This window comes from Marmota flaviventris, chromosome 4 (genome assembly GCF_047511675.1).
Source record: "Marmota flaviventris isolate mMarFla1 chromosome 4, mMarFla1.hap1, whole genome shotgun sequence".
Lineage (NCBI taxonomy): Eukaryota > Metazoa > Chordata > Mammalia > Rodentia > Sciuridae > Marmota > Marmota flaviventris.
In genome coordinates, this window is record NC_092501.1 from 103,647,783 (window position 1) to 103,674,751 (window position 26,969).

Consider the following 26,969-nt stretch of genomic DNA (forward strand, 5'->3'; position numbering starts at 1 on the left):
TATGAACAGGCTTTTGGCATGTACCATTGAAATGAAAGACTAAATATGTGCTTTTGGTTCAGACAAAATATAGCCAGCAGTAATTGTTGAGAAGATGTAGTTATTTGAAATTCAAATTAAAACATTATAAGAAAGAAAACTTTTTTCTTTTGATCATAGAGTCCACAGCTTATATGAATTAGCTTAGATTGCCTGTTTTACTTGGGATATCTTTCATTATTAATTTTCATTTTGTAAAATATAGGAATTGTTAAAAAGAAGTTAACACAGTATTAACTTTTCCTAAATCTTTAAGAAAAACATTTACAGTTGTTTATAACTATTGCAAGTCTTGTTCTTTCAAGGGTTCTATTAAATCTTTGCACTGTAAAAAAAAAAATCATGTGTTACATGTAGACTCATCTGTGACGTGGAAGACTCATGAGAAGAAAAGGAAATTGTAAGGTGTTTAAAATATTTTGCTCTTATGTTAGGTTTTTATGGCAGTGACCAAAATATCCAAAAAGCTTAGAGAGGAAAGGTTTATTTTGACTCACAGTTCAAGAGCTTTCAATCCCTGTTTGGCTGACTTCATTGGTCTGTGCATGAGGTGAGGCAGAACCTCAGAAAGAAGGGGGGAGGGGGGGACAGGCACTAGCAGGCTAGCAGGAGCCAGGAACAAGACATAAAATCCCCAAGGGCATGTCCCCCAATGACTACTTCCTCTAGCCATGCCCCACCTGCCTATAGTTATGACCTGTAATTCATTCACATTATTGATATGTGAAATGGATTAAGCTACTAAGATTAGATTATAGCTTCCATAATTTAATCATTTTCACCTCTGAACATTCCTGCATTGTCTGTCATGAGCTTTTCTGGGATCCCTTATATTCAAACCACAAGATTTGTCTAGACAAACATGTCCCTATGTGAAATTTGCAAACAGCTGCACTCTGGGAGCAATATTATGTATATGGATATATAATATATGCCACAGGTATATAAAAATAAACAGTATTACATTTTTAATGTTTTCTTAATTAAAATTTTAAATTTCATTAAATTACTTTTAGTCTTAAAAATATAGATGAAATACATTTTTTTACAGATAAATAATTTCATGTACTTTTAAAAGGATCATTTACCATTGACCCAAATTGAGGCAAGAAACTATCAAGACCTTTTATTTGATAAAGATTAAGTTCAAAACAATATTCACTAAAGTTAAGGCTCCTTAAGCTAAGATTAATGTATCAATTCTAATATTAACATAACTGATATATTTAACGGATTTAAAAGAAACTACTTGGCCTTCCTGAATGAATTTTAAAAAGGGAGGGGCAGATTTATAAGCTTAAAGGGTTAGATTATCCTAAGTGTGTAATCTATGAGAAAGGTACACTAGTGTTTTTGGCTGTCACTAATTGTTAACACAACATACAATGCTTAAGAATGGTTTAGTTATAGTACAATATGTTTTAATCCTTATATGGGGTAATTCTTAATTCAATGTTTAGTAGCTTTAACTGAACTGGAAACTTCTGGTATTTTGTCTTTGGTTTTGGAAACTGATTTTTGTACTAAGTAATTTTCCTCTATTACTTCACGTTTACACAGTGTGAGTTTTGAGGTCACAGAAAATGAGGATTCTTTCTCATGAGAGTTGCTAATTTCAACTATTTTTGTTTTTGCTAGTTACAGTGTCAGTTTATCGATGTTAGCATTGTATTTTTGAGTATCAATGCTGGTGTTTCTTCTACTTGAGAATCAAAATATTTCAGGTCAAATGAGTCCCTCCTTTACAAATGTTTCCTTTGACCTAGTTATTTCTAAAATTGCCCAGGATTCAACTTACACCACAAAATTCGCTCAACTGTGTATGCAATGATATTAACAGGTAACTGTAACTAAAATTCCCAGGAATCCTTGCTGAGGGAATATAGGGTAAAAATCCATATTTTGGCATCCAGTAGAATATGTAAATTGTATTTTTTTGTTTCCTGGACAATAATTCTCAAATGACAATTCTCATGTGCCCTGTGACATACAGAAAATGGTTCCATAATATTTAGGGATCAGGGATATACATAATTGGAATATATATTGTAGTATACATTTAAAGCATCAGTCTCTAAATAAGCACACTCACTGGAAATAACAGGTTTGATGGTGAATTCAGTTTAGTAAATATTTGCTTTACCACATTCCTGGAGATTTGTTATACATATCAACAAAGTGCAAGCTCTGAGAACTTGCCTCACAAAACAAAATACTAAAACTTTGGGAATTTGTCAAGTTCTTCCTGAAAACATGCTTATGATTACTAGGTTTGATTGGGTAATTCCAAAATTATTAATTTAAACACAAGAAAATTTTTATTAAAATATATTTTCCCACAGAACAATTTTATTTCGTATATCTATGTAAGTATTTGTCCAGTTAATGAATTGAATTACCTGCCATTTAAATAGTTGAGAGGGTTCTGTGATTTGTACTCAAGAGCCATGAGCTGAAGGTGCCCTCCATGTGTTGTTCCCTGGGGATATTTAAGTTTCTGCCCCCATGGAACACTGTATTTTGGTCACTGTAGAAAGTCACCTCTTAGATGAGTTAATTCCTAGTTTATTTGTACTGAGAAGTAGGCATGGGGAGATTCACACTCACACCCTCCAAGATCGAGATTGCAAAAGGACCAAACAAATGTGTGGAGTGAGATTGAGAAAGTGCTCACCTTTGTTATCATTTCAAAATAGTATCAATTCCAAACTTTACCAGCTCTGAGAAAAACCAACAACAAAACCCCCAAAACAAACCAAACAAAACTTCAAAGCAAAGGGAAAAAAATGCTAATCACAAAACATCTAGAGTGTGCAGATGGTTGTCTTTTAGAAAACTCAAATTAAAAAAAAAAAATTCTACTAACCAGTTAACGAAGTCTAGGGGACAACCATGCATTTATAAACAAGAGATTATAAATCAACTACCTCTTTCATGAAATATAGGTACACACACATTAATCTTAGAAAGTCCTTTGCAAAGTTGATGGATCTATTTCCTAAGGTTGATTTAATCTGGGAGATATCAATGATTATCTGTACTTTTAATCTTTTAGATAGATTTTATAATTCTTGCAAGGATAATTGTTTTCCATATAATATCTTTTTTCAGAAGATTTATTTTTTTATTTTTTTTTATTGGTTGTTCAAAACATTACAAAGCTCTTGACATATCATATTTCATACATTAGATTCAAGTGGGTTATGAACTCCCATTTTTACCCCAAATACAGATTGCAGAATCACATCGGTTACACATCCACATTTTTACATAATGCCATATGAGTAATTGTTGTATTCTGCTACCTTTCCTATCCTCTACTATCCCCCCTCCCCTCCCCTCCCATATTCTCTCTCTACTCCATCTACTGTAATTCATTTCTCTCCTTGTAAGATATTTTAGAACTCAAATGAATTAAAAAAAATAGAGAACAAATTATCTGAGTTTAACTATGTAGGTACTGATGAAATATATCCAGGATCACAGTTTGTCCACAGTGAATTCCCTAAAAAATATAATTGGAGTATTGAAGCTTTACTTTTATGTTTGTTTTTAAAAAATTTAAAACATATGCTTCTGACAGAGAAATTGAAATATTCAGATATAGAAAAAAAACATAATTCTTCATCCAGAGATAATCACTCTTAATATTTTAGTATGTTTCACTCTTTTTTCTCTATGTATTTATTACTTGCTTTATTTGATTTTTTTTCTCTCTCTCTTGCACTATAATTTGTCTATAGATTCAGGTTTGTAACTTGCTTTTTCACTTTACTTAGAATATAAATATTTCCCCATATTATCATAAACCCATAATCATCAGTCTTCCTGCATGACCTGTAAGTCTAAGTGGATATGCAAATCACTTAGCAGATTGTAACTTTCCAATACAAAACAAATTATTTATAGACATATGAACATATTTAATATAAACACACATATGTAAAAAGTTCTCATTTATCTTGGTTCTATAGAACCAATTTACAAGAAAAAAGCGTAGAATATGACAGAATCAGAGTTTTTCTGGGGTGAACAGATTTGAGAGGGCAAATGAACTCTTGTAGATTAGTTTACCAAGGTACTTTCATTTCTAAGTACTTATTTGTGTTCCAGGACTCACCCAATGCTCATTTGCTCCCATGAATTTTCTGTGATACCCCACACGACATTTCATTTTATCTTCTACCACACACACACACACACACACACACACACACACACTCAAAAGCTGTGTCTTTATTTCTTACAGTCCTCATGTCTGGCCCAGAGCTTGTGTATAGTAGTTCTTTTCTCTTGGATAAGTGAATGAATTAAGGATTGAATGGAGACAGGTGGGATTTTTGAATCAAAAAATTCTCCTGATAAACTACTTCCACATTTCCTAATTTATAGTCATCACAGTCTCTTTCTGGATTTTACTTGTTTCTTTGCTTCTTTTATCAGGGAAAAAGTTGAACTTAATTTCTCAAAAACTACTAAAGAGATTAGTAGGAGGTGATGTCTATGCAGAAGCTTGAGGATTAAAAAAAATCTGAAAGTACCCTCCCTTCAACAGTTAAAATGCCTTTCATTCCTTCAATAGGTTTAGCTTTTTATTAATTCACATCACTTTTGTTTTCTTTTTTTAAGTTGGATTTTTTACTTCACTTTGAATAAACATAATAAATAGACTAGAAAGTGTTGGCTAACCTTACACAGTCATGGGAGAGAGACAGAGAGATAAAAATTAGTATGAGATTGATTTAGTGGTGTAAACTAAGGAAAGAAGACCACCCAGAGGCATCTGTCTGAAAAAGAAACCTTTTTTTTTTTTTTTGTTCAGGACTGCAGGGGACGGTGTGCCTGGGTGAGTCTCTAAGTGCTTTGGATATGAAGTATGGATTTGGGCATTCCTAAACTATAGTCCTCTTGTAATGCATTTGGTTGAAAATACTAAAGGAAGAACTGTGGCTACTGTGGGAAGGAGGCTGACAAGGACAAAATCTGAAGTTGTGATTTTATTCAAGCTACTGAGGGTAATGATTTAAGTGAGATCTTCTGTTTGGCTAGAACTGGGACTGATCCTCTGGGACAGAAGTGGGTCACTATAGTGTGGCTGCTCTTGAGACAATTGATCATTCTAAATACTTTTGCAAATTATTTCACTTCCTCTTTTCGGTTAGTATTTTAGCTTTTCTTTCTAAGAATTACTGATTTCCAACAAAACATACTAGTTTTCTCCAAAAGCCCTTATTTAATTAGATATTCAGAAAAGGTGAGTAACTTGACTAAGGGTATACCTTCTAATAAACCGATAGAGCCAGTATTATAGTTAAATCTGAACAGACAATAAAATATGTGCTTCTGAGCACAGTACTATAGATGGATGGATGGATGGATGGATGGATGGATGGATGGTTGGATAGATAGATAGGAAGATGAAGAGATTGATTCTCTTGGAAAATCCCTAAAACTCTATTGAAAGGAATTTGAATATTCAAGTGTTTTATTTTATTTTATTTTTTAAAAAAATATTTTCTATTTTAGTTGTAGATAGACACAATACCTTTATTTTATTTTTAGGTGGTGTTGAGGACCAAACCCAGTGCCTCATGCATGCTAGGCAAGCATTCTACCACTGAGCCACAGCCCTAGCCCTCAAGTGTTTTACAATTAAGTTATCTTCCTTAGAGTCTTGTGGGAAGTAGTGGCCCTCTAGAAGTTAGCAAAATTGTAATATCGAAAGAAAACCAAGTCTGCTAATCAGGGGACCTAATGGTAGGTCATGAAGGAATGACAACAGGAATGAGGTCTTATCAACAAATAAATTTTTCTGCTTCCCCTCAACTGAGAAGTTTTGTATAACTCTCAGGGAAGTTCCCAATGGTCTTATGCTTTAGACAAAAGGGTAAGTGGTTTGACTTGTCTTCCCAAGTCTTTTCTTTTGGGCCCTTCTGTTCTTCATGTCGGTATTGCACTACTGCACTCTCACCTAATTGTAAAGTAATCCCCAGTTGTGTGTCTGTTGATGGCTTTAGGGTGTTACCACCACCAAGGGTATTTGCATTTTAATGGAAGGTTTTAAAAGAACTTCAAGCTTTGAGTCTGAAAGCAGTAAATCTCTATTGGTGGAATTTGAGGCAATGTGATAGATTGGGCAGCAGAAATCTGTGGTGAAAGGAGCCCACTGGGCCTGTTCTAATCACAGCATGAGTTAAAGTGTTCCTACTTAGGAGCCTGACTTCTCCTTCCAGAGTGAAAGCTGTGAGGACAATTCCTGTGGCCAGAATAATAAAGCACTCCTGCAAGGTTTCATTTTCTTTAAAACAAGCTAAAGGACTAAACATTTAATTTTTTTTAACTTCCTCTGCATTTTCTACCTGCTCTCTGGCATCTTGATAGAGATCTCCCATTCCTCTCCCTTTTCTCTGGACTTGAGATGTATATTTAGCATTATGTTTAGACTTGGAATTTCAAACTTTGTGCATTACTTTTTATATCCTGGAAGTTTTTGATCACTGGAATTGATAAGGTGAGATGCTTAAGGAATTTGGGGAGAAATGGCTTCATAAATAGGTTAAAATTTATTTAAACAAATATAATGAGCTAGGTGTCATTCTTAGTTTTAAGGATACAAAGGCATCATTTTATGCAGTCTGCCATATAATCTTGGTAGCAAAACAGATAAATACGTTACTTGCAAGCAGTGCAGAAAGAATTATAAGTGTTGCTCACCATAAGCTGTGAACTATCACAATGTCTTAAAAGAATACCCAAACTTGATATTGTTAGTAAGAAGAATAATTAAGGTTAAGCTAAGTAAGATGAAGATGAGGATGGGTTGGTGTAGAAAGGTTGACAAAGGAAGCAACAATTAATGAAGATCGAGTAATAGAGGACCAAAGCACTCAAGAAACTCTTAAGAAATGTAAATGTGGTAGGGCCAAATATAAGCCATAAATATAGGAATAGAAGGACAGACCTGAAAAAGTAGGCAAGGGCCAAGTAGTAGGGGCCTGGTTCCACACTGAGGAGTATGAATCCAATAAGAAACAATTGATATCTTTAATCGAATGTAAAACATAGTCAAATCTACATTTTAGAAAAATCCTCTGAAATCAGTATGGAGAGTTGTCTTGACTCTATGCTGTACAGTGGGACAAAGTTGGAGGTAGGTCTTGGAAGAGTTTAATAGACTTGGAAACCTTTAATAGTAGCTCAACTAATAAATGAGTGTTTGATTTGGAAGACAAGAGTGGGGGCAAAGGAAAGAAAGCAGATTTAAAACAATGTCTTCATAGAGATGATATTTGAGTGAGTAAGAGAAGGAAAAGACAGAGCTGAGTCCTGGATTTTTGGTTTAGTCAATTAGGTACCATTTTGCTGAACCAGGGAAAGTGGAATAGATTTTAATGGGGCACATGCTGACTTCAGATTTGGACAAGCTGAGTCTTAGATTATTATAGAACATCTAAGCAGGGATGTTTACTAGATAGGCATCAATCTGTCTGAATCCCAGGAGGAAGATCTGGGCTGTAGGTGTATATTTAGCCATTAGTCTTTAGCATCTAAGTGATGACAATAGAAGAGATCATTCAGAGAGAATGGAGACTATTAGAGGGATGTTGATTGATCCTAGGCAAATAACAAGAGTTAAAAGCCAACCAAGGATGAGGAGTAATAATGAAGAATAAGAAGACTTAGCTAGGGAGATACTTCAGAACAAAAAGCAGGAAAGTATCCCTATTGCTTAACAAAACAGACAAGCTTGCAAACAATCTCCCTGCTGTTTTCCCAAATCCCTCCAGGATCTGACCCCTGCAATAAGTTTAACAGTCTCAGTCTTTTTGCTACCTGACACGTTTCAGTTCATTTGAAACAACCTTATCCAATCCTATATTTCTATTATTTTTATTCTTTTCAGTGTAGTATACTTTTCGCCCATTCTTTTTTCTCCACATCTAAGTCATACTTAGGAATTTTCTTCTAATGCTTCCACTGCCATCTTTCTTCCCTGAACATCGATATCAACCTATGTTCCAATGAAGAGGTGGGTCGAAACTTCCTTATGAGACTTAGCCTATTACAATTTGCATCGTAGTTATTTATGCACTTGGCAAGAGTATAAGCTCCTGAAGACTAACAACTCATCCCTCAAATTATCCTCCATAGTGTAACTGCTTTAAAAACAACAGGTATTTATTTAGTGATTGTTTGTTTAATGACCACATATACTACATAATAAAATAAGAGAAAGGATCTTTGAAACTTCTGATGAGTCAAGGGGACTCAGCTGAGGCAAACACAGAAATACTTACTTATGAAAGATATATCTGACATTTTCGATATATCTAGGTGTATACCAGCCAAATAAATTATGGAAGAACATTTCATAAAAATGCATTCATAATACAGAAGCAAAAAGGTAGAAATATAGTGATAAGAATGTTTGTTCAAAATTTGCTAATTTATATCCTTGATGTTATTTATATGTAAGATCAGCTAAGATTTGTCTCCTTTTCAACCTCTGATTTGATAATTTTAAAATGAATCTTGTACAATGGGCATGTAAAAGACAACTACTGCTAAAACATAAGCACAACATTTTTATTTATCTAAAAACAGAAGTAAAATGCTCCATTGACAATTTCTCAATGATGTCCTACAAATAACTCCAACCCTTTCCAATATATTTTAGTATATTAAAAATAAGGTAACTTAGTGGGGTTGTTCACTTAAATAAAATAAGGGTTAAATGATAACTTGACTTATCTTTTAAATGACAAAAAATAAAGAAATTGCAAGACCTTTTCACACATTAGATATGTATTGTCATTTATCATCTAGATATCAGGCTAGCAGTGCGAAGTAATAAAACATATCATCGAAAAATGTGCTATAGGTCTGAATCACTCTTTCATTCCACCTCCCAGCTAACTGTAGTATTAAATCAAACAAGCAGAACATTTCCTTAGGCAGCCATTGCCTTTTAATTTCCTGAAGAACCTTAAAATATCATTCATTACAAGTACTACACATATTTGGTTTTTAAAAGTCTCATAAATCAATAGCAGGCTGACTGTAATAATTATTACAAGTTAGTGCATAATTTTCGTGCTGAAGGCTGCATGCAGAACTTTAGCATATGCAAACGAGGCAATTCAAACTGTGTATAGATATTAATATGAAGAAGCAGGTAACGAGGTGCAGGCTATGAATTATGCATCAGGAGTGGCTGATCTTCAATGAGGAAAATGAATTCAGCATGTAATCTAATTAGTGATGGAAGTCTATTACATCTAACTGCAAAAGCAACCGTCCTTGAAACAAATTTATTTACAGTCCATGTTACCACTTGAAACAACTTTGAAATGATGTGTAAGACAACAGCTTAATTGTAAAATTTTTTGTTTGTTTGTTTCAGTTCTAGACCTGGAAGGCCTCCTAAGAGGACTCAAAGTGTCACCTCCCCAGAGAACTCTCATATCATGCCACATTCTGTCCCTGGCCTCATGTCTCCTGGAATAATTCCACCAACAGGTAAGAGTACTACTTATTAATGCCAAAAATATTAAAAATTAGCCAATTCCATAGATTGTATACATACTTGTTTTTACACTGGTACATTCATGCATCGATTATATTTTTGTGCACACTACAATAACATTACTGCTAGCAGTTTATTCAAAATTGCTTTTTAATCACCACCATTTCTTTCTTTAAAATAAAATGAAAGAAACTTAATTGAGCACAGGGTTAGAAGTTGCTTTAATTAATCCTCCTACAAATATCAAAAAGCAAATAATTGTTCCTATTTTCTTGTTAAAGAATAGAAGCTCAGAGAGCATTAGTGACTTTCTCAAGGTCAATGAACTGATAGCTTTCCATGGTTACTCAAACCTAGGCCTCTCGATTCGATTCTATACTTAATTCTCATTCTGTAAGAACCCAGAAATGAGAGGCATACATTTTAACAGCAGACAATGACTATGTCCAATAGAAATATCTGCTATTTTTCTCAAATAAATTTCTCTTAGATTCATTTAAAGGAAGTTTATTTTTAGAATTTTGAAAATATATAAGTAAAAAATAGTCTTGACCACATAAAATCTATGCTATAAAGAACTTGAATAAGGTAGTGCAGCAAAAATTAATCATTTGATGTTCAACAAATGATTGTCAACAAATGAATGTATTCATTAATTCTTTTGTTTACTTATATATTTGTCCATTGGCAGTTTTCATCAGGAAATCAGCCACATCCTAAGCAAATTAAAAGAATGATGATATTATTATATGACATAATATTTATATTAATTCTCAGAGTCATGGGAATTTCATATGGAGAGAGACATATAAATGTCATGTAACACAATCTATATAATACAAATCTGGCAAGTGGAAAAGAAAGATTTCCTTTCATCTCTGAGTTCTTCTATCAATATTTTCTTTTTCATTGTAACATTTGTCTTTTTTCTGTGGCTTAATATAATCTTGGGTTATCTGATTTCAAATTCCGTATTTGGGTCAAAGTTCCTTGAAGTCAATGACTATCTCTAATATACCTTTACTTTTGTTACAATATGTGAAGATTTCATTGACCTTTATGGATATTTATCAGACATTAGCTGAGTTTCAATGTATATATTTAATACATTTTCAATGCACTGAAGGATTTTTAATAGCAAATAATTGAAATTTCCATAAAAATTTGGCTTTTTGTGCTAATTTTGTGGATGAAAATTGAGATATAAAATAATGAAGTCAACAGTTGAAAACTTCCCAATTACAAGGCAGGTGTCACCATTTCCATTTAGTTAAGCATGTTTCTCAAGTAACTGAATTCTACTGCATGAAATTCTGATTTCTAATTGTGATTTGAAATTTCTCATTTCTAACTTGGGATTTGGAAAAGGAACTGGAAGCAGATTACTTAGCTTTGACTGCTTATAGTTAATTAAATAATAAAATTTCCTCCTTTAAGAATTTAGATTTTTGGTTCTACATAGGAAAGTCTTTTGTACTAGTTAACTTTTCATATATTTTGTAGTTGAAAAACTCAAGTGTAAAAGGAGAAAGATCTGAGTTTTGGACATAATTAATTTTAAATGAACTATTTTTTGTTTGTTTGGGATTTTTTCATGGCTGTTTTATGATTATTTTTCTGGATTTGGTAAACTACATTGATTCTCAAAAGTTAGTTAATCACAGTTCTCTGAAGGGAAAAAATATATTCTACACTACATTCATTTGAATAGGAAAGATCTAATTCCAAATTGTCTTCCAATATTTAATCTTTCATGGTGAAGACAATAAAAACTTTATTACTAAAGCAACAATGAAAAAAAGGATGCCATCAAAATCTAAATGTACCAATACCTCACACAATTAACAGCATCCGGTATCTCTGAAGGAAGTAAAGTTTCTAAATAAAAGAAGTTCATATGCCCCCCAAAAAAATATTAAATTAATTTTGAAAAATTTCTTCCTAAAATACATTACACACTTTTTTGGCTGAACAAAGATGCTGAAGATAGTTTCATCTTGACTCATCATTGATTCTTAATTTTAGAAGCAGCATCATTTTTTTTTAAATTTCAGTTGCTCTGCTATTCTTCTGAGATAGGTTTTTGTATCTTTGTTCTTTCTAATGTTCTGTGAACCACCAAAACAGGACTTCTGTCAAGATTATCAAGCATTATATTGAAAAAGACCTTAAGCAGTCATATTCTAGAGAAGAAATGAGGAAATGGAGGCTCCTGAGGAGAGTCCCCTGAGTTGGAAAGGGGATCTTGAAGAGTTCAGTGCTCTCTAGAGCCCATTGAATGGCTTTGGGTTTGTGAGCTCACTACTCCCTGACTCACTCACTTTCCTCTTTTAGAAAGTGGTCCAAAGGAGTGAGGTTGCCATAGTGTGAGTGTTGTACTCAAATGGTCTTATCATAATATATTCAGTATAATTTCCCTTTTTACATAAAATCTTTCTAGATGGAGCAGTTTCAATTTTGGAAAATACGGAATAATGACTTCATATACTGGGAAACATATTCACTATTTTATTAACTGGATATCTAATGGCCTTGGAATGTAGTTTGAATTTAGATTCTAGAGGCTAATGGAGATAAGAACATAGAAGGCATTATGTATTTTTGTATAGGTTATGATTGCTGCATGTGAGCCTTATCATCCATCCATGCCTCACACCTTTCTCCAAGGAACTACTTTTTGTATTGGGGAGTGGTATTCAATATGAATATATAAGCTTTCATATCCCAGGACTTTGTATTTGCTACTTCTCTTTTAAAAATGATGTATTTTCTTTATTTCCCTGAGAAAGGCAAGTGTGTTATTAAAAAAAAAGTGATAATTCTATATTTCTCTATTCTTGACATTGAGCAACCTGTTTGATAATGTATATACAAGTTTTTTACACTGAGTTTGAATTTTAAAAAATTGCTTCTAATTTGGGGATTTAGTTTAGCAGAGCATTTGCCTAGCAGGCATAAGGCCTTTGGCGGGGTGGGTGGGTAGGGAGAGGACTTTTTTTTTTTACAAAGAATTACAGTTATTTCTTATCTTTAGAAGATGTGGATTTGGGGGTTGAGGTTCCAGCTTAGTGGTATAGCCCTTGCCTAGCATGCATGAGGCCCTCTGTTCAATGTCTATCACCATAAATAAATAAAAGACATGTACTTTGCATTATTAAAACTGGCAAAACAATTGAAGAGATATAATGTAAATATCAAGATTAAAAGAAAAGATACAAACAGAAATCCCCCCAGATTTCAAATCCCAAAATTTAAATTGTAGCCTACTTTATGAACATTGACTTGTATGTTTGTATTTCTCATGGTGGTAGCAATTTAAAAGAATAAAATGGTGTAAATTTACCTTTTAAGTTGCTTAATTCAGTCCTGTGAATTTCAACAAGTTCATAAATATCCATTTATTTATTCCTAGTCATGCCCATTTTTTTTTTAATTTTCAAAAGTTGAACATTGGAATTTGTCATAACTCCTGGAACTGTTTGTTTTCTCAGGCAAAAAAGACTATCATTATATATTTGTTTTAAAAGTCATTTTCCTTTCTTAAAATTATATATTTAGATATTTATAATAAAGAAGGCAAAAAGCAAACAGAACAAAACAAAGAACTGTGAGATTACTTATGGAGTTTTTCTTATTTTGTTTGCTTAAGCAGACTTCTATGTAACCTTAGAAGTGGTTGTGGGCAGATGGTAATTTCCAAAACTTATGATTGTCACTAGATGCCACAGCAACCGAAAGTTGAAGTTAATGAAAAAAAAAAAAAAGAAAGAAAAATCGTGAAGCCTCTTTGTAGTGAAGACCTCCTGCAGTGGTCACCACATATATTTTGACTGAGCACTTGTCTTTTTTTTTTAAAAATTTTTTATTGTGGGTTGTTCAAAACATTACAAATTTCTTGACATATCATATTCCACACTTTGATTCAAGTGGGTTATGAACTCCCACCTTCACCCCATACACAGATTGCAGAATCACATCAGTTACACATCCATTGATTTACATATTGCCATACGAGCACTTGTCTTAAATCATTTTTTATAATAAACACTGGTTTTAAATAAATTCCTTTTTTTTGCCCCTGGAATTGAACTTAGGGGCACTCTACTGCTAAGCTACATCCCTAGCCCTATTTTGTATTTTATTTAGAGACAGGGTCTCACTGAGTTGCTTAGTGCCCCACTTTTGCTGAAGCTGGCTTTGAACTTGAGATCCTCTTGTGAGCTGCTGAGATTACAGACTTGTGCCACTGAGCCCTGCTGCAATAAATTCCTTTTTACAATAGAACTCCAATAACATTCTTGATTTTTATAGAATCATGACTATTTACAATTAAGGAAAGGCTATTTAGGAATTCAGAATGCTCCATTCTTGTGCCAGCAGTGCAATTTGGATAGAGTTTTGGCCAACTTCCTGATTTTTATCTTTAGGTCAGAATACAAACTGGGTTTGAAATACAAATTTCCTATTAGTATTAAGAAGTTACCTACTGAGTCAAGTACTTGCATTTGACATTAAAAGAAAAGTTATCCAATACCTATTTATTTCAAATACTCTTATCAAATGAATGATTTATAGTTTTGCTTCTTGGGCATTTCTTTTCTCTCACAGTTAATTTGTATATATATATACCCAATATGCATTCAGAGGAAAGAAAGCCACTGTGTGCACATATACATTATACCTCTAAGGCAAAATTTATTCCTTGCAAATTTATCATTTTTGAAAAAATACATGACCAGGAAAATATTAATCCAAAGTTAATTTTTTGAGTTCTTTGTATACTCTGGATATTAGGGCTCTATCTGAAGTGTGAGGAGTAAAAATTTGTTCCCATGATGTAGGCTCCCTATTTACCTCTTTTATTGTTTCTCTTGCTGAGAAAAAACTTTTCAGTTTAAGTAAGTCCCATTTGTTGATTCTTGTTATCAACTTTTGTGCTATGGGTGTCCTATTAAGGAATTTGGAGCCCGACCCTACAATATGTAGATCGGCGCCAACTTTTTCTTCTATCAGACGCAGAGTCTCTGATTTGATATCTAGGTCCTTGATCCATTTTGAGTTAACTTTTGTGCATGGCGAGAGGAGGGGATTCAGTTTCATTTTGTTGCATATGGATTTCCAGTTTTCCCAGCACCATTTGTTGAAGATGCTATCCTCCCTCCATTGCATGCTTTTAGCTCCTTTATCAAATATAAGATAGTTGTAGCTTTGTGGATTAGTCTCTGTGTCCTCTATTCTGTACCATTGGTCCACCCTGGTACCAGTACCATGCTGTTTTTGTTACTATTGCTCTGTAATATAGTTTTAAGTCTGGTATCGCTATACCTACCGCCTGATTCGCACTTCCTGCTTAGAATTGCTTTTGCTATTCTGGGTCTTTTATTTTTCCATATGAATTTCATGATTGCTTTATCCATTTCTACAAGAAATGCCGTTGGGATTTTGATTGGCATTGCATTAAACCTATAGAGAACTTTTGGTAATATCGCCATTTTGATGATGTTAGTTCTGCCTATCCATGAACAGGGTATATTTTTCCATCTTCTAAGATCTTCTTCTACTTCTCTTTTTAGGGTTTTGTAGTTTTCATTGTATAAATCTTTCACCTCTTTTGTTAGGTTGATTCCCAAGTATTTTATTTTTTTTGAGGATATTGTGAATGGAGTGTTTTTCCTCATTTCCGTTTCAGAGGTTTTGTCGCTGATATACAGAAATGCCTTTGATTTATGCGTGTTGATTTTATATCCTGCCACTTTGCTGAATTCATTTATTAGTTCTAGTAGTTTTTTTGTAGACCCTTTTGGGTCTTCTAGGTATAGAATCATGTCATCTGCAAATAGTGATAATTTAAGTTCTTCCTTTCCTATTTTTATGCCTTTAATTTCTTTCGTCTGTCTAATTGCTCTGGTCAGTGTTTCGAGAACTATATTGAATAGAAGTGGTGATAGAGGGCATCCCTGTCTTGTTCCAGATTTTAGGGGGAATGCCGTCAATTTTTCTCCATTGAGAATGTTGCTAGCCTGAGGCTTAGCATAGATAGCTTTTACAATGTCGAGGTAAGTTCCTGTTATCCCTAGTTTTTCTAATGTTTTGAACATAAAGGGATGCTGTAATAACCCAATCAACAAATGGGCCAAAGACCTGAACAGACACTTCTCAGAGGAGGACATACAATCAATCAACAAGTATATGAAAAAATGCTCACCATCTCTAGCAGTCAGAGAAATGCAAATCAAAACCACCCTAAGATACCATCTCACTCCAGTAAGATTGGCAGCCATTATGAAGTCAAACAACAACAAGTGCTGGAGAGGATGTGGGGAAAAGGGTACTCTTGTACATTGCTGGTGGGACTGCAAACTGGTGCGGCCAATCTGGAAAGCAGTATGGAGATTCCTGGGAAAGCTGGGAATGGAACCACCATTTGACCCAGCTATTGCCCTTCTTGGACTATTCCCTGAAGACCTTAAAAGAGCGTACTACAGGGATACTGCTACATCGATGTTCATAGCAGCACAATTAACAATTGCTAGACTGTGGAACCAACCCAGATGCCCTTCAATAGATGAATGGATAAAAAAAATGTGGCATTTATACACCATGGAGTATTACGCAGCACTAAAAAATGACAAAATCATAGAATTTGCAGGGAAATGGATGGCACTAGAGCAGAGTATGCTTAGTAAAGCTAGCCAATCCCTAAAAAACAAATACCAAATGTCTTCTTTGATATAATGAGAGCAACTAAGAACAGGGTAGGGAGGAAGAGCAGGAAGAAAAGATTAACATTAAACAGATATATGAGGTGGGATGGAAAGGGAGAGAAAGGGAAATTGCATGGTAATGGAGGGAGACCCTCATTGTTATACAAAATTACATATAAGAGGTTGTGAGGGGAATGGGAAAATAAACAAGGAGAGAAATGAATTACAGTGGATGGGGTAGTGAGAGAAGATGGGAGGGGAGGGAGGGGGGATAGTAGAGGATAGTAAAGGTAGCAGAATACAACAGTTACTAATAGGGCATTATGTAAAAATGTGGATGTGTAACCGATGTGATTCTGCAATCTGTATTTGGGGTAAAATTGGGAGTTCATAACCAACTTGAATCTATTGTATGAAATATGATATGTCAATAGCTTTATAATGTTTTGAACAACCAATAAAAAAAATAAATTAAAAAAAAAACAAAGTTAATCCCATTGAAACAGTTTCTGTGTGTGTGTGTGTGTGTGTGTGTGTGTGTGTGTGTGATGCCAGGGATTGAACCCAGGGCCTTGTGTATACAAGGCAAGCACTCAACCAACTGAGCTGTATCTCCAGCCCCCCAAAATTCTTATTTAAAACAAAATTGAAAGAAATGTATTTGCATATGGAATGTTGATACAAAATGTATTTTCAAATATTATGTTCTTTATTTTCCCCCTAAATATTAGCTACCAACAACAACATCCAAGCTACCCTTTGTAATATCAGCATTTGTAATATTTTCAATGCCTTAATCACAGTATTTTCTCAGGAGATAATTCATAGTTTGGAACTGTGCCTTGTATGTTGATAAATTTATTATAATAAATGTATTGTATTCCATGGGGGGACTTACAAGTAAGGAAAACAGAAAGATATACAAGTAAAATGGCCACAAATGGATTGATCATCTCCACTAATAAATTAAACATAATCTACTGAATGCCTTATTCAAAGAGTAAGTACAATGTAAACTATTTAAACCATTATGTTAATATAGCATGTTATAAATGTTTTTTACATTTATATATGGGGAATATTTGTGAGGTTTTATCAGCAGATGTTTTGAGGATAGCACATTTAACTGATCCCTTATATAATACATGTTGCCTTTCAGTATTTTTTGAAGAGAAAAATAAGTAAATCTTCTTTTTTTCCTTTATGGAAAGCCAGCCTAAATAACAGACTTGATCATGCACCTTATTAAGTTTTAAAACTTGTTTTGACACTCTGTTATTTTCTTATAGCTGCTTTAACAAATTACCACAAGGTTGGTAGCAGATCAACAGAAATTATTATCTCATAGTTTTGGAGGCCAGAAGTCCTAAATCAGTACCATCAGGCAGAAATCATGGTAACCATAGGCCACCATGCCCTGTCTGGAGGCTCCAGGGGAGAATCCATTCTTTGGCTGTTTAAGTTTTGGGTGACTACTGGCATTGCTCAGTGTGTGGAAACCTCGCTCCAATTTCTGTCTCTGTAGTCATGCTATCTTCTTGGTATGCATTTATCTAAAATTTCTCTGCCTCTCTTTTGTAAGGATACTTGTGATTCTATTTAGGGTATGTTGCCCAATACAGGATAATCCCTTCATCTCAAGATTCTCAACATGATCACATTTGAAAAAATAAAAACAAAAACAAACACCCCCCCTTCTTCACCTCAAGTGGCATTCCCAGGTTCCCTGGATTAAGATGTGGAACACAACTCAAGGGCAATTATCAACCTTCCACACCCAGCAAGTCTCTGCATCAGATATTGGGAGAGGCCCAAATGTGGTCATTGGGGATATGTACACAAATGTAACCTCTGTGATGTTTTGGTCAATTTTGTTCACTGTGGAATCCCAGTGCTTATAATATTGCCTGACAAGGAGTGGATACCCAAAATAAATATTTGCTCAATTATTATGGCTAATAAATACTTAGTGAAAGATTTCTGAGAGGAATTATGCCTCATAGTTAAAAATTTCAACAGTGGTGTGTTAATGTAGCTTCTCAAGTCCTATTAAGGCTTCAGATTAAACGTTTAGATTCTAGGGCCTGATGGAAGTTACTTAGTATATGAAAGGCATTATTTGTTTGTTCATAGGTTGTAATGGCTACTTTATGTACTATCATTAACAGTTGGTAAATTTTATAACTCTAGATTGATGTTCTAGAGAAGCAGTATTTACAGAAATAACATGGCATAATATTAGTCTTTGTAATTTCTAAATATATATGTTTATAAAATATAGTATTTATATTGCTATATTCATATTATATTAAATAATCTTTAAGGATTAGAATTCTAATTTTAGCCATACTATCTTTATTTAAAACTAATTTTCTATATATATGAATATATAGAACTCTAAATTTAACCAAATATAAGTACATAACAAATATATTTACTTCTATTTTTATATGTATTATAGACTGTAATCAAGTCCTACAGCCTAATCACAATATGCCCTGTGTCTGTTACTAGCATAGAAATTCATAAAAATCCTTTTTCCTAAGCTCTTAGAGCAAAGATCTGTTATTTTTAAATTTAATTAAATAACCACATATTACTAGACTTCTGGACAGGCCTCTCATATACTTAATTTAGAAGAAAATTACAGTCCTTTCTTTCCTAATTCATTTCTCTCTTCCAAATTTCTGTTGAGTTCTGTAATCTCATATGCCTGTACTGAACTGCACTAAAAATTATAATTTGCTTACACTTTTCCCTCAGTAGATTTGCAGTAATGAAGTTGCTAATGTCTTTAATTGACTAATTGCAAGGTATTGTTTGCTTCCTTTTTGGTAATATGATAGCTTCTTTGACAAGAGGAGTTTATTTACATTAGAAAAGCAAATCAAATTTTCAGAGTCAACTTCTGATTATGACAGTGGATATTACACTGGCTGGAACTCTGTAGACTATCCACTTTTTTTGTGTGTGAGATTCTTAGATGGTGTTCTAATCCCTTGGTTACACAATGTTTGCATGTTCTTTTATGACTCCCTGTAATTTTTCGACCAGTAGGAGGTGCTGTTATTATCGCTGTTCCCTCCCTAGAGAAGTAAGAAATGCAAATATTGTTCATTCAGGCAAATATTGCTATAGATGCATTTTAAAAATTCCTAAGAATATTGTAAAACAAAAGTTGTACAAAACAAGAACAACAGTATTTGTTTATTCTCTATCTTTGATAGCCCCTCTACTCTGAAACAAACTTCAGAGCTTCAACTACTTCCCTTAATATTCTGTTTTAAGCTTGTTGTTAAGGAATGAACCAAACCACATTGGAAGGTCTCTTTGCTCTCTCCATACTTTTTAAGGATATATTTAGTCTTTTCTCTTAAACATTCTGATATTCATATACTCCCTTAGGTTGGGGGGGTAGTAGCTCAAGTCAGAGCACCTGCTCATCATGTGCAAGGCCTTGAGCCTATTCCACACCAAAAACAAAGCAAAACAACAACCAGAAAAGGATCTTGTTTCATAGAGAATGGTCTGAGAGTAAAATGTATTACCAATAAACTCTGAATCAGTCCTTCTGATAGGAATGTTTAAGAGAAAACTGGGGTGAAAAGTTGTTTGCCATAATTTTATATTTAACTTAAAAATATTGTTTTATACCACATACACTCTATTCTATAAAAATAAATATAAAAATTATGACAAACAACTTCTCACCCATAATCTATAAAAATAAGTCAAATCTCTCCCTCCCTATCAGTCATCGTTTCCCTTCTCAATAATCACTATTCTTAGGGAAATTTGAAAATTATTTTATATTAAGAGAGATACAGGTTGGAAAGTACCATTGTGTTCCCTTTTAATTATAAATATAAACTTATTAAGGATAAGTTTAACAACTTTAGTCTGCCTTTTGCAAAGAAGTAGATTGCTAATTGAAATGATTGACAGAAACAAAAATTTCTAGAGAAATCACCAAAGGGCAAAAGATCATACTATTAATAAAACTTTGAATTAGTGTCCTAATACATTCATTGCCAAAATTGTGGATGAACTTAAGAATGGATTTGAAAATATTCTTCATTAAAAACCTTGAAGCATTTCATTTGGATCTGTAATCATATAAACTGACACTGTATTAGAACTCTGGAAAGTGCTAATATAAACCTTGTTTAATGCATAGGAATATGAAATCCATATAAATGGATACAGTAATGCCATTTAAAACTGTATTTCAGATGGGATCTAGACTTTTTATCTAGTCATGGCAATACAATTTTTAGTAGGACATTGACAATTTGGTGAGTCCTAAGACAGTAGTCTAGATGATATGGATTTGGAAATGATGATGCTTAATATGAAGAAGATTTATAGAAAGTCTGAATGCACATGACAGCATAGACTCATATACTCATAGACTCATATACACCCTTAGCTTGGGGGGTAGTAGCTCAAGTCAGAGCACCTGCTCATCATGTGCAAGGCCTTGAGTCTATTCCACACCAAAAACAAAGCAAAACAACAACCAGAAAAGGATCTTGTTTCATAGAGAATGGTCTGAGAGTGGAATGTATTACCAATAAACTCTGAATCAGTCCTTCTGATAGGAATGTTTAAGAGAAAACTGGGGTGAAAAGTTGTTTGCCATAATTTTATATTTAACTTAAAAACACTGTTTTATACCACATACACTCTATTCTATAAAAATAAATATAAAAATGATGACAAACAACTTCTCACCCATAATCTATAAAAATAAATTAAATCTATAAAAATAAGTCAAATCTCTCCCTCCCTATCAGCCATCGTTTCCCTTCTCAATAATCACTATTCTTAGGGAAATTTGAAAATTATTTTATATTAAGAGAGATACAGGTTGGAAAGTACCATTGTGTTCCCTTTTAATTATAAATTTGATGCTTCTATTTTATTTGGATTTTTTTTTCCATACTCAACAAGGGAACTTTCTAGGTAAAACTATTTTAAGGGTTTATTTTATATTTTTTCAGGGTTGTTTTTGATAGTATTTTTTTGGTGGGGGAGTATCAATTCATGTTTGTTTTGGACAGTTTTTAAAACTTATTTTTGAGATGAATGCTTCGTATTTTTAAGCAATTATCCTCTTTCTTTCTACCCTGCTTTTCATGAATGGAATGTTTATCTCATGGGTGAAAATGTAACCATAGTAAGCTAACCCTTTTTTTCCCCATTGAAAGAAATTTGAAAACCCTCCCCGCAACAGCCCCACTTCCCTTCTTTCTTCATAAGTACTCCTGAAAGAGTACATACATAATAGCGAAGTTAATAGGAACAAATGGCACCATTAAATATAATATAAAGGAATACTTATAGCTGTGATAGGATTTAGAGCTGGGAGTGGGAAAAACAGCACTATTTAAACCAATAAACATCATCAGAAATAATAACAGAATGACATACAACCTTAAAGGGATTTAAATGAAAGAACTTGAACTTTATTTTATAAATTATTTTGATTTGACTCTCCAGGATAAAAAAAAATAAAGTTCCAAAAGAGGGGTTAATCCCTGAAAGTCATAGATAGGAATCTTTTAGTCACATCACTTCTGAAATGTAGAATTGAGCCATTTGAACTTTTTCATTCATTATTTTCTTCACCATAAGAGGTTTTTTTTTTTTTAAATCTCAAAATCATTCTTAACTTGTGATGAATGTCAAATGACATAATCTATAATAAAGTTTTGCAAACAATGGAACTAAACTAAGGTAAATCATTGTAATTGCACAGGCTGATTTCTGTGTCATTGATTATTACAACTGGCTATCTGTGTTCAAACCAACTTCATTTGATTTAAAAATAAAATTACTAGTATTTTTAAATGTATAGCTTTGGCATAAAATGGCTTAGTTTAGCCAGTTATTCAGAGGTACTCTATAGATACTCCTAGTAGAGGAAGTTAGCACTAAATTTTGGTTATCACGTTTTACTTTTCAGGACATAATGACACTCTATTCTTTCTACAAACTTGTATTCATGGGGCAAATAAACTTCCTTGGTATGAAGTATCACTACCACCATTATAATACATGTTCAATCTGTCATATATTGTTTTCAGAAGTGTGCACATTATAAATGGAACTAAGCCCTAAAGATGGAGATTGCTTTCAATTGATTACATCTGTTTGCTAAGCTATTTAATTGTTGGAAATGAATTGACATATTGTAAAGTAAACAATGAAGCTGGTTTTCAAAATGATAAAACTGTAACCTAATTCAATAAATTGAATCAGATTACAGGAACACTTTTGCACTTCATTAAGGAAGTAGTATAATCAACGTGAGAGCTTTTTATTATATTCACTTGTTGATATATGGCTAAAAATATACCCAGTAGACTCAACTATTTGAAGATCTTTATGTTATTTCATACTTTAATGAAAGTTACACAAACACAATTCCTAGAGAAGATCATCATATTTTTATTGTTAATTTTAGAATACAATGAGTAGGTTATGACTCATCTCTTCAAAGGACACTGTTTTTCAAACAGAATGGTATTATGACATATCTCCTAACATGGAAGTGAAAGGTTTGGCTTTTGTGCTTTTCCTTATCAGTTACTAGCTAAGTGACCTTGAGTATTATTATTTGGCCTCACTTATTCAGTCATCACAGATGAGTACTGATACCCGAAAACATCGTTTTAGAGAAGAGGAGAAAATGCTAAGAGTCTTGTCCAAAGTTTCACTATTATGTACTAGTCGATTCACATGTTCTGATTTTAATTTATTACTTTCCTGCTTCAAGTTACCTTCTGAAATATCTTCTTCATTTATAATCATTCTTAGCATCTGCCTTATTGCCTGCTTGATAGGAATTTGTGAAGAACAAAATGAGCTAATGTATCCGAAAGCATTTTGCAAAGTGTTATAGAGCAAAGTATATGATTTTGAGTTTTATTAGGATAATTTTCAAAACAGATTTTTCGCCATGTTCCAAATAGAATAAAGGTTATTTATCTCTCTGTTTGAACACATCAGTTCTAGAAATAATGGTTTCTTCCCCATACTTATGGCATCAGGTTGTAATCATTTCCTTATCTCTTTTAAATTGGTTTTGCATCTCGCCTTTGGCGCAAATAAAATATTTTTCTCCTGATAAAATCCTCTTTTCATGTCAATTATTACTTTTTGATCATTATATAGAGAATTTTATGATTCATATTTAATTCATTGAAATGTGTTTTATATCATATCCATTGGTAGAATATCATTCAATTCAGATAAAATGTATTCCCATTAGTATTCATTTAAGAAATGCCATTATTGTGGAGGGACTATTTTTCTAAATATATATTTTCTAATTATCTCAGTTTGCTTCCTGGGATGTGAGGATTTGACTTAAGGAAACACAATATTCAGTTATAAGGATTAAAGGGAATGTTAACACTTTATTTATTCTAAAGGGCTATGTAAATATAAGTTACTATTGTGGATTAGACTTAGAAATGTAATGCTGTATTATTAAGATTTTCTTTAAACATACAAAATATTCAATACTAAAGTCAATAAAGTGTTTAATTCCTCTATTAAAGCATTATTCCTTAGAAGTCAATTTTTGGAGCTCTTTTTTATCTTATTAAAACATTTATTTTCTAAATGTGAAATGTAATATTGTAAAGGTTTTCAAAACCTGTCCTTCTATTTGGATACCTCATTCATCTATTAAAGCAGTAAAATGCCCTTTGTATTCCCTATTATCTTATATTGCTTAATAAAATCCCTCTAGGAATTATATTAGGGTGAAAATGTTTAAGTAGAATTACATTGAACCATGTTGATTTAAATGAATATAAATGCAAGTATCTCTAAATTCCAAGAAAATTAATCTCTTAATAATACAGTATAATGATATTTTGAAGTTACTTGAGCATGAGATTCATCTCATCATACCTAACCTTTAAGTTACTTATTGAATAAATTAAATTTAAGGATACCATTCCAAGGAGAACCCGTTACCATATGACCTGTCCATATGAGTTGTCTTTTTGATTTATAATGGCAATTGCTTTCTCGGCATGAATTTCATGACATAATAATATTCTATGAATTTTTGAAATTATAGTGAGCTCCACATCAATCATCTATAATAAAATACTGTATGTATCAATGCGAGAGAACTATTGGAATGCAGACATTTTAGAAATATTCACTTTTCCCCAAATGCCAGTATTGTTATTTTAATAAGAGGGGGAAGTTGCTTCTTTGATTTTTTTAAGTTGATCATGAAAATGGTCAGCATCAGGAATCCCATTAGCATTCCACCCCATCTTCTCAACAGTAATCATTTTTTTTCCTTGAATGTATTGGTTGTCCATCCAGCCATTTCTGCCCAGATCACTGTTGTTCTTGGTGTGAATTCAAGGAATATTGTATCTGGGGTTCCTATCCATTAATGTGTTAAATTTAAGGATTTAATTAAATAAGACTACTGGTATCTGTCCATGTTAAATTTATCTGTCAATTCAGAACCATATAAGGTGAGATTTCAGCTGTAGAAAGAATTGTGTGCTGCTGAATTTTCTCCAGTTTCTCTTTAAAAAATATTGTGAAAATACCTTATTATAGTCTTTTATGTGTAAATATTTTTTTTATTCCTATCCTATAGGAAAAAAAGTCCATAGGTAGACTTTGCCCTCAGCAGCTACCTCAGTTTTTACTTAATCTCACTTAATTTTACTCCTGAAGTGGCACATCTATTAGCGTGCTGGGTTCTTCATTCTTTTGTTATATTTTATGTCATCTTTTCATTAATGATCAATACACTTTGAACCGATTTTGTATCTCCTCAATAATTTAGCATTTCTTAGGTAACATATTTGGAAACTCAATAAGTTCACTTAAAGGGAACTTTAAAAATACTTTTAAAACAGCTTATTCAAATACAGTCTTCATCATGTGGTTTTGTAGACCTATGGCCATACAAAAAATAATACTTTTGCAAATGAAAGATATTTAAAATCTGCTTCAAAATACAAGTACCTTTTATAGACATTCTTGCACTTCTGATGATTATATACTGAGACATTGTCTATGTATATTCTATATAGTAGCTAGTAACAAAACATCTTATTAGATCCATGAACATTTTATTGATTAATTTCAATTACTTTTATATATGGCATTAATCTGTTCATATTTTTCACTACTTGATCATCAGTTGCTAGAATAGTTTCTATTTAAAACATTGTTAATAAATTCATTAAAAAGGGGACAGTGAAAACACTTATTGAGCAACCACCACATTGTAGAAACTTAGCAAATAGCTAACACATAATTTATTTCACAAGACAACTATGAAGGAAATATTATTAATTCTATTGTACAGATGAATATATTGGCACATGAAATTTAAATAACTTGTTTGAGTTGAAGCAAAGACACAATTGGGCATTGCTTAGGGGTGAACAAAAATAAATCTTGTTTTCATTATACCATCCATACTATTGCTGAGGAATCCATTAATCTTTTTGGTAACAATTGTATTTCGAGAAGAATTAAAATAAAGATTTCTCTTCAGGATAAAGTCAAATTTTAATAGAAAATTTCAAATTATCTTTAATTTGCTTAATCTTAATATAAAACTTTGCAGTACAATTTCACATATTAAACAGAAAAGTTAAATTCTTGTGTTGAAGGCATTCTAATTACTGGCCTACCTTATGATATTTCCTTGACAATATTTTATTCCTCTTTTTAATACTGGTAGAAAGGATTACTTCAAAATAATTACATTTTTAAGAGTTGAGATGTTCAGCATCATAATTTGAGAGCTATTTGGTATAGGGTAAGAAAAGGATATTGAAAAATAAGTTAGAAATTACAGTTTTCAAAATTCATGACCATGCTTAATTCCTTAATATTAAAAAACTGTTTTGTTTGAACTTTAATTCGAACTTATCACTATATTGAGTATTTATGCAATAGCATATTTAATATTTTTATGTTGTACTTTGCAGAATGATATAGTGCTAATTGACTAACAAATGTTTAATGTTATTAGAGTTACTTCTGAATTTTATGAATAGTTAAGCTTAGAATCATTTTACCTGTAAGTCCCAAGCACACTATTTTACTCTAAATGATTGAAAATTAATTTATTAACTTTTATTAATCATTCACTCTTGTTGCCTTCGTTTGCTGTATTGCTCATTTATAGTAAATCTCTGTTATTTTTATTTGTGCAATGGATGCATTACCTGGTGGAAACAATGTAACAGTTGGCAAGGGCAATTCAGTGTAGGCACCTTGTCTCTAAGAATTATAGTAATAACATTCACCTCTCTATGTCAAACACTACACCATTTGATATAATTTGCAAAACAGTTGAAGCTATATTTCAAATATTTAATTTTATGCTATTTTTATAACATTTTGAAAGGTAAAAAGCACAATACTTTTATCATTTAATATATATTTCCTTTTTCTTTGTTAATGCTGAATTCTTGTTCTCCTATGAAATTCAAACCAGAATATCCCATATTCGTTGATTTTTCAAGTGTGGTAAATAAGTAATTCATAAATATACTACAGTCATCTCTCAATTTTTTAAAGATTATTCAAATAATTTTAAAGATTATTTAAATAAACTCTCAATTATTTCAAATATGATGAATTCAAATTTTATAATTACTATTATTCCTGTTTGTATTTTATCTATAGTAATA

At 32.5% G+C, this 26,969-nt stretch overlaps 1 protein-coding gene across 3 annotated transcripts in view; it reads left to right on the forward strand.

Annotated features, from left to right (window-relative positions):
- Positions 1 to 26,969, forward strand: part of Dach1 (dachshund family transcription factor 1) — a 395,583-nt gene that overhangs the window by 156,314 nt on the left and 212,300 nt on the right. For all 3 annotated transcript variants that reach the window (XM_071611458.1, XM_071611459.1, XM_027938084.2), the window contains exon 2: positions 9,443 to 9,558. In XM_071611458.1, the coding sequence (XP_071467559.1) occupies positions 9,443 to 9,558 (116 nt within the window). The remainder of the gene's footprint in view (positions 1 to 9,442; positions 9,559 to 26,969) is intronic.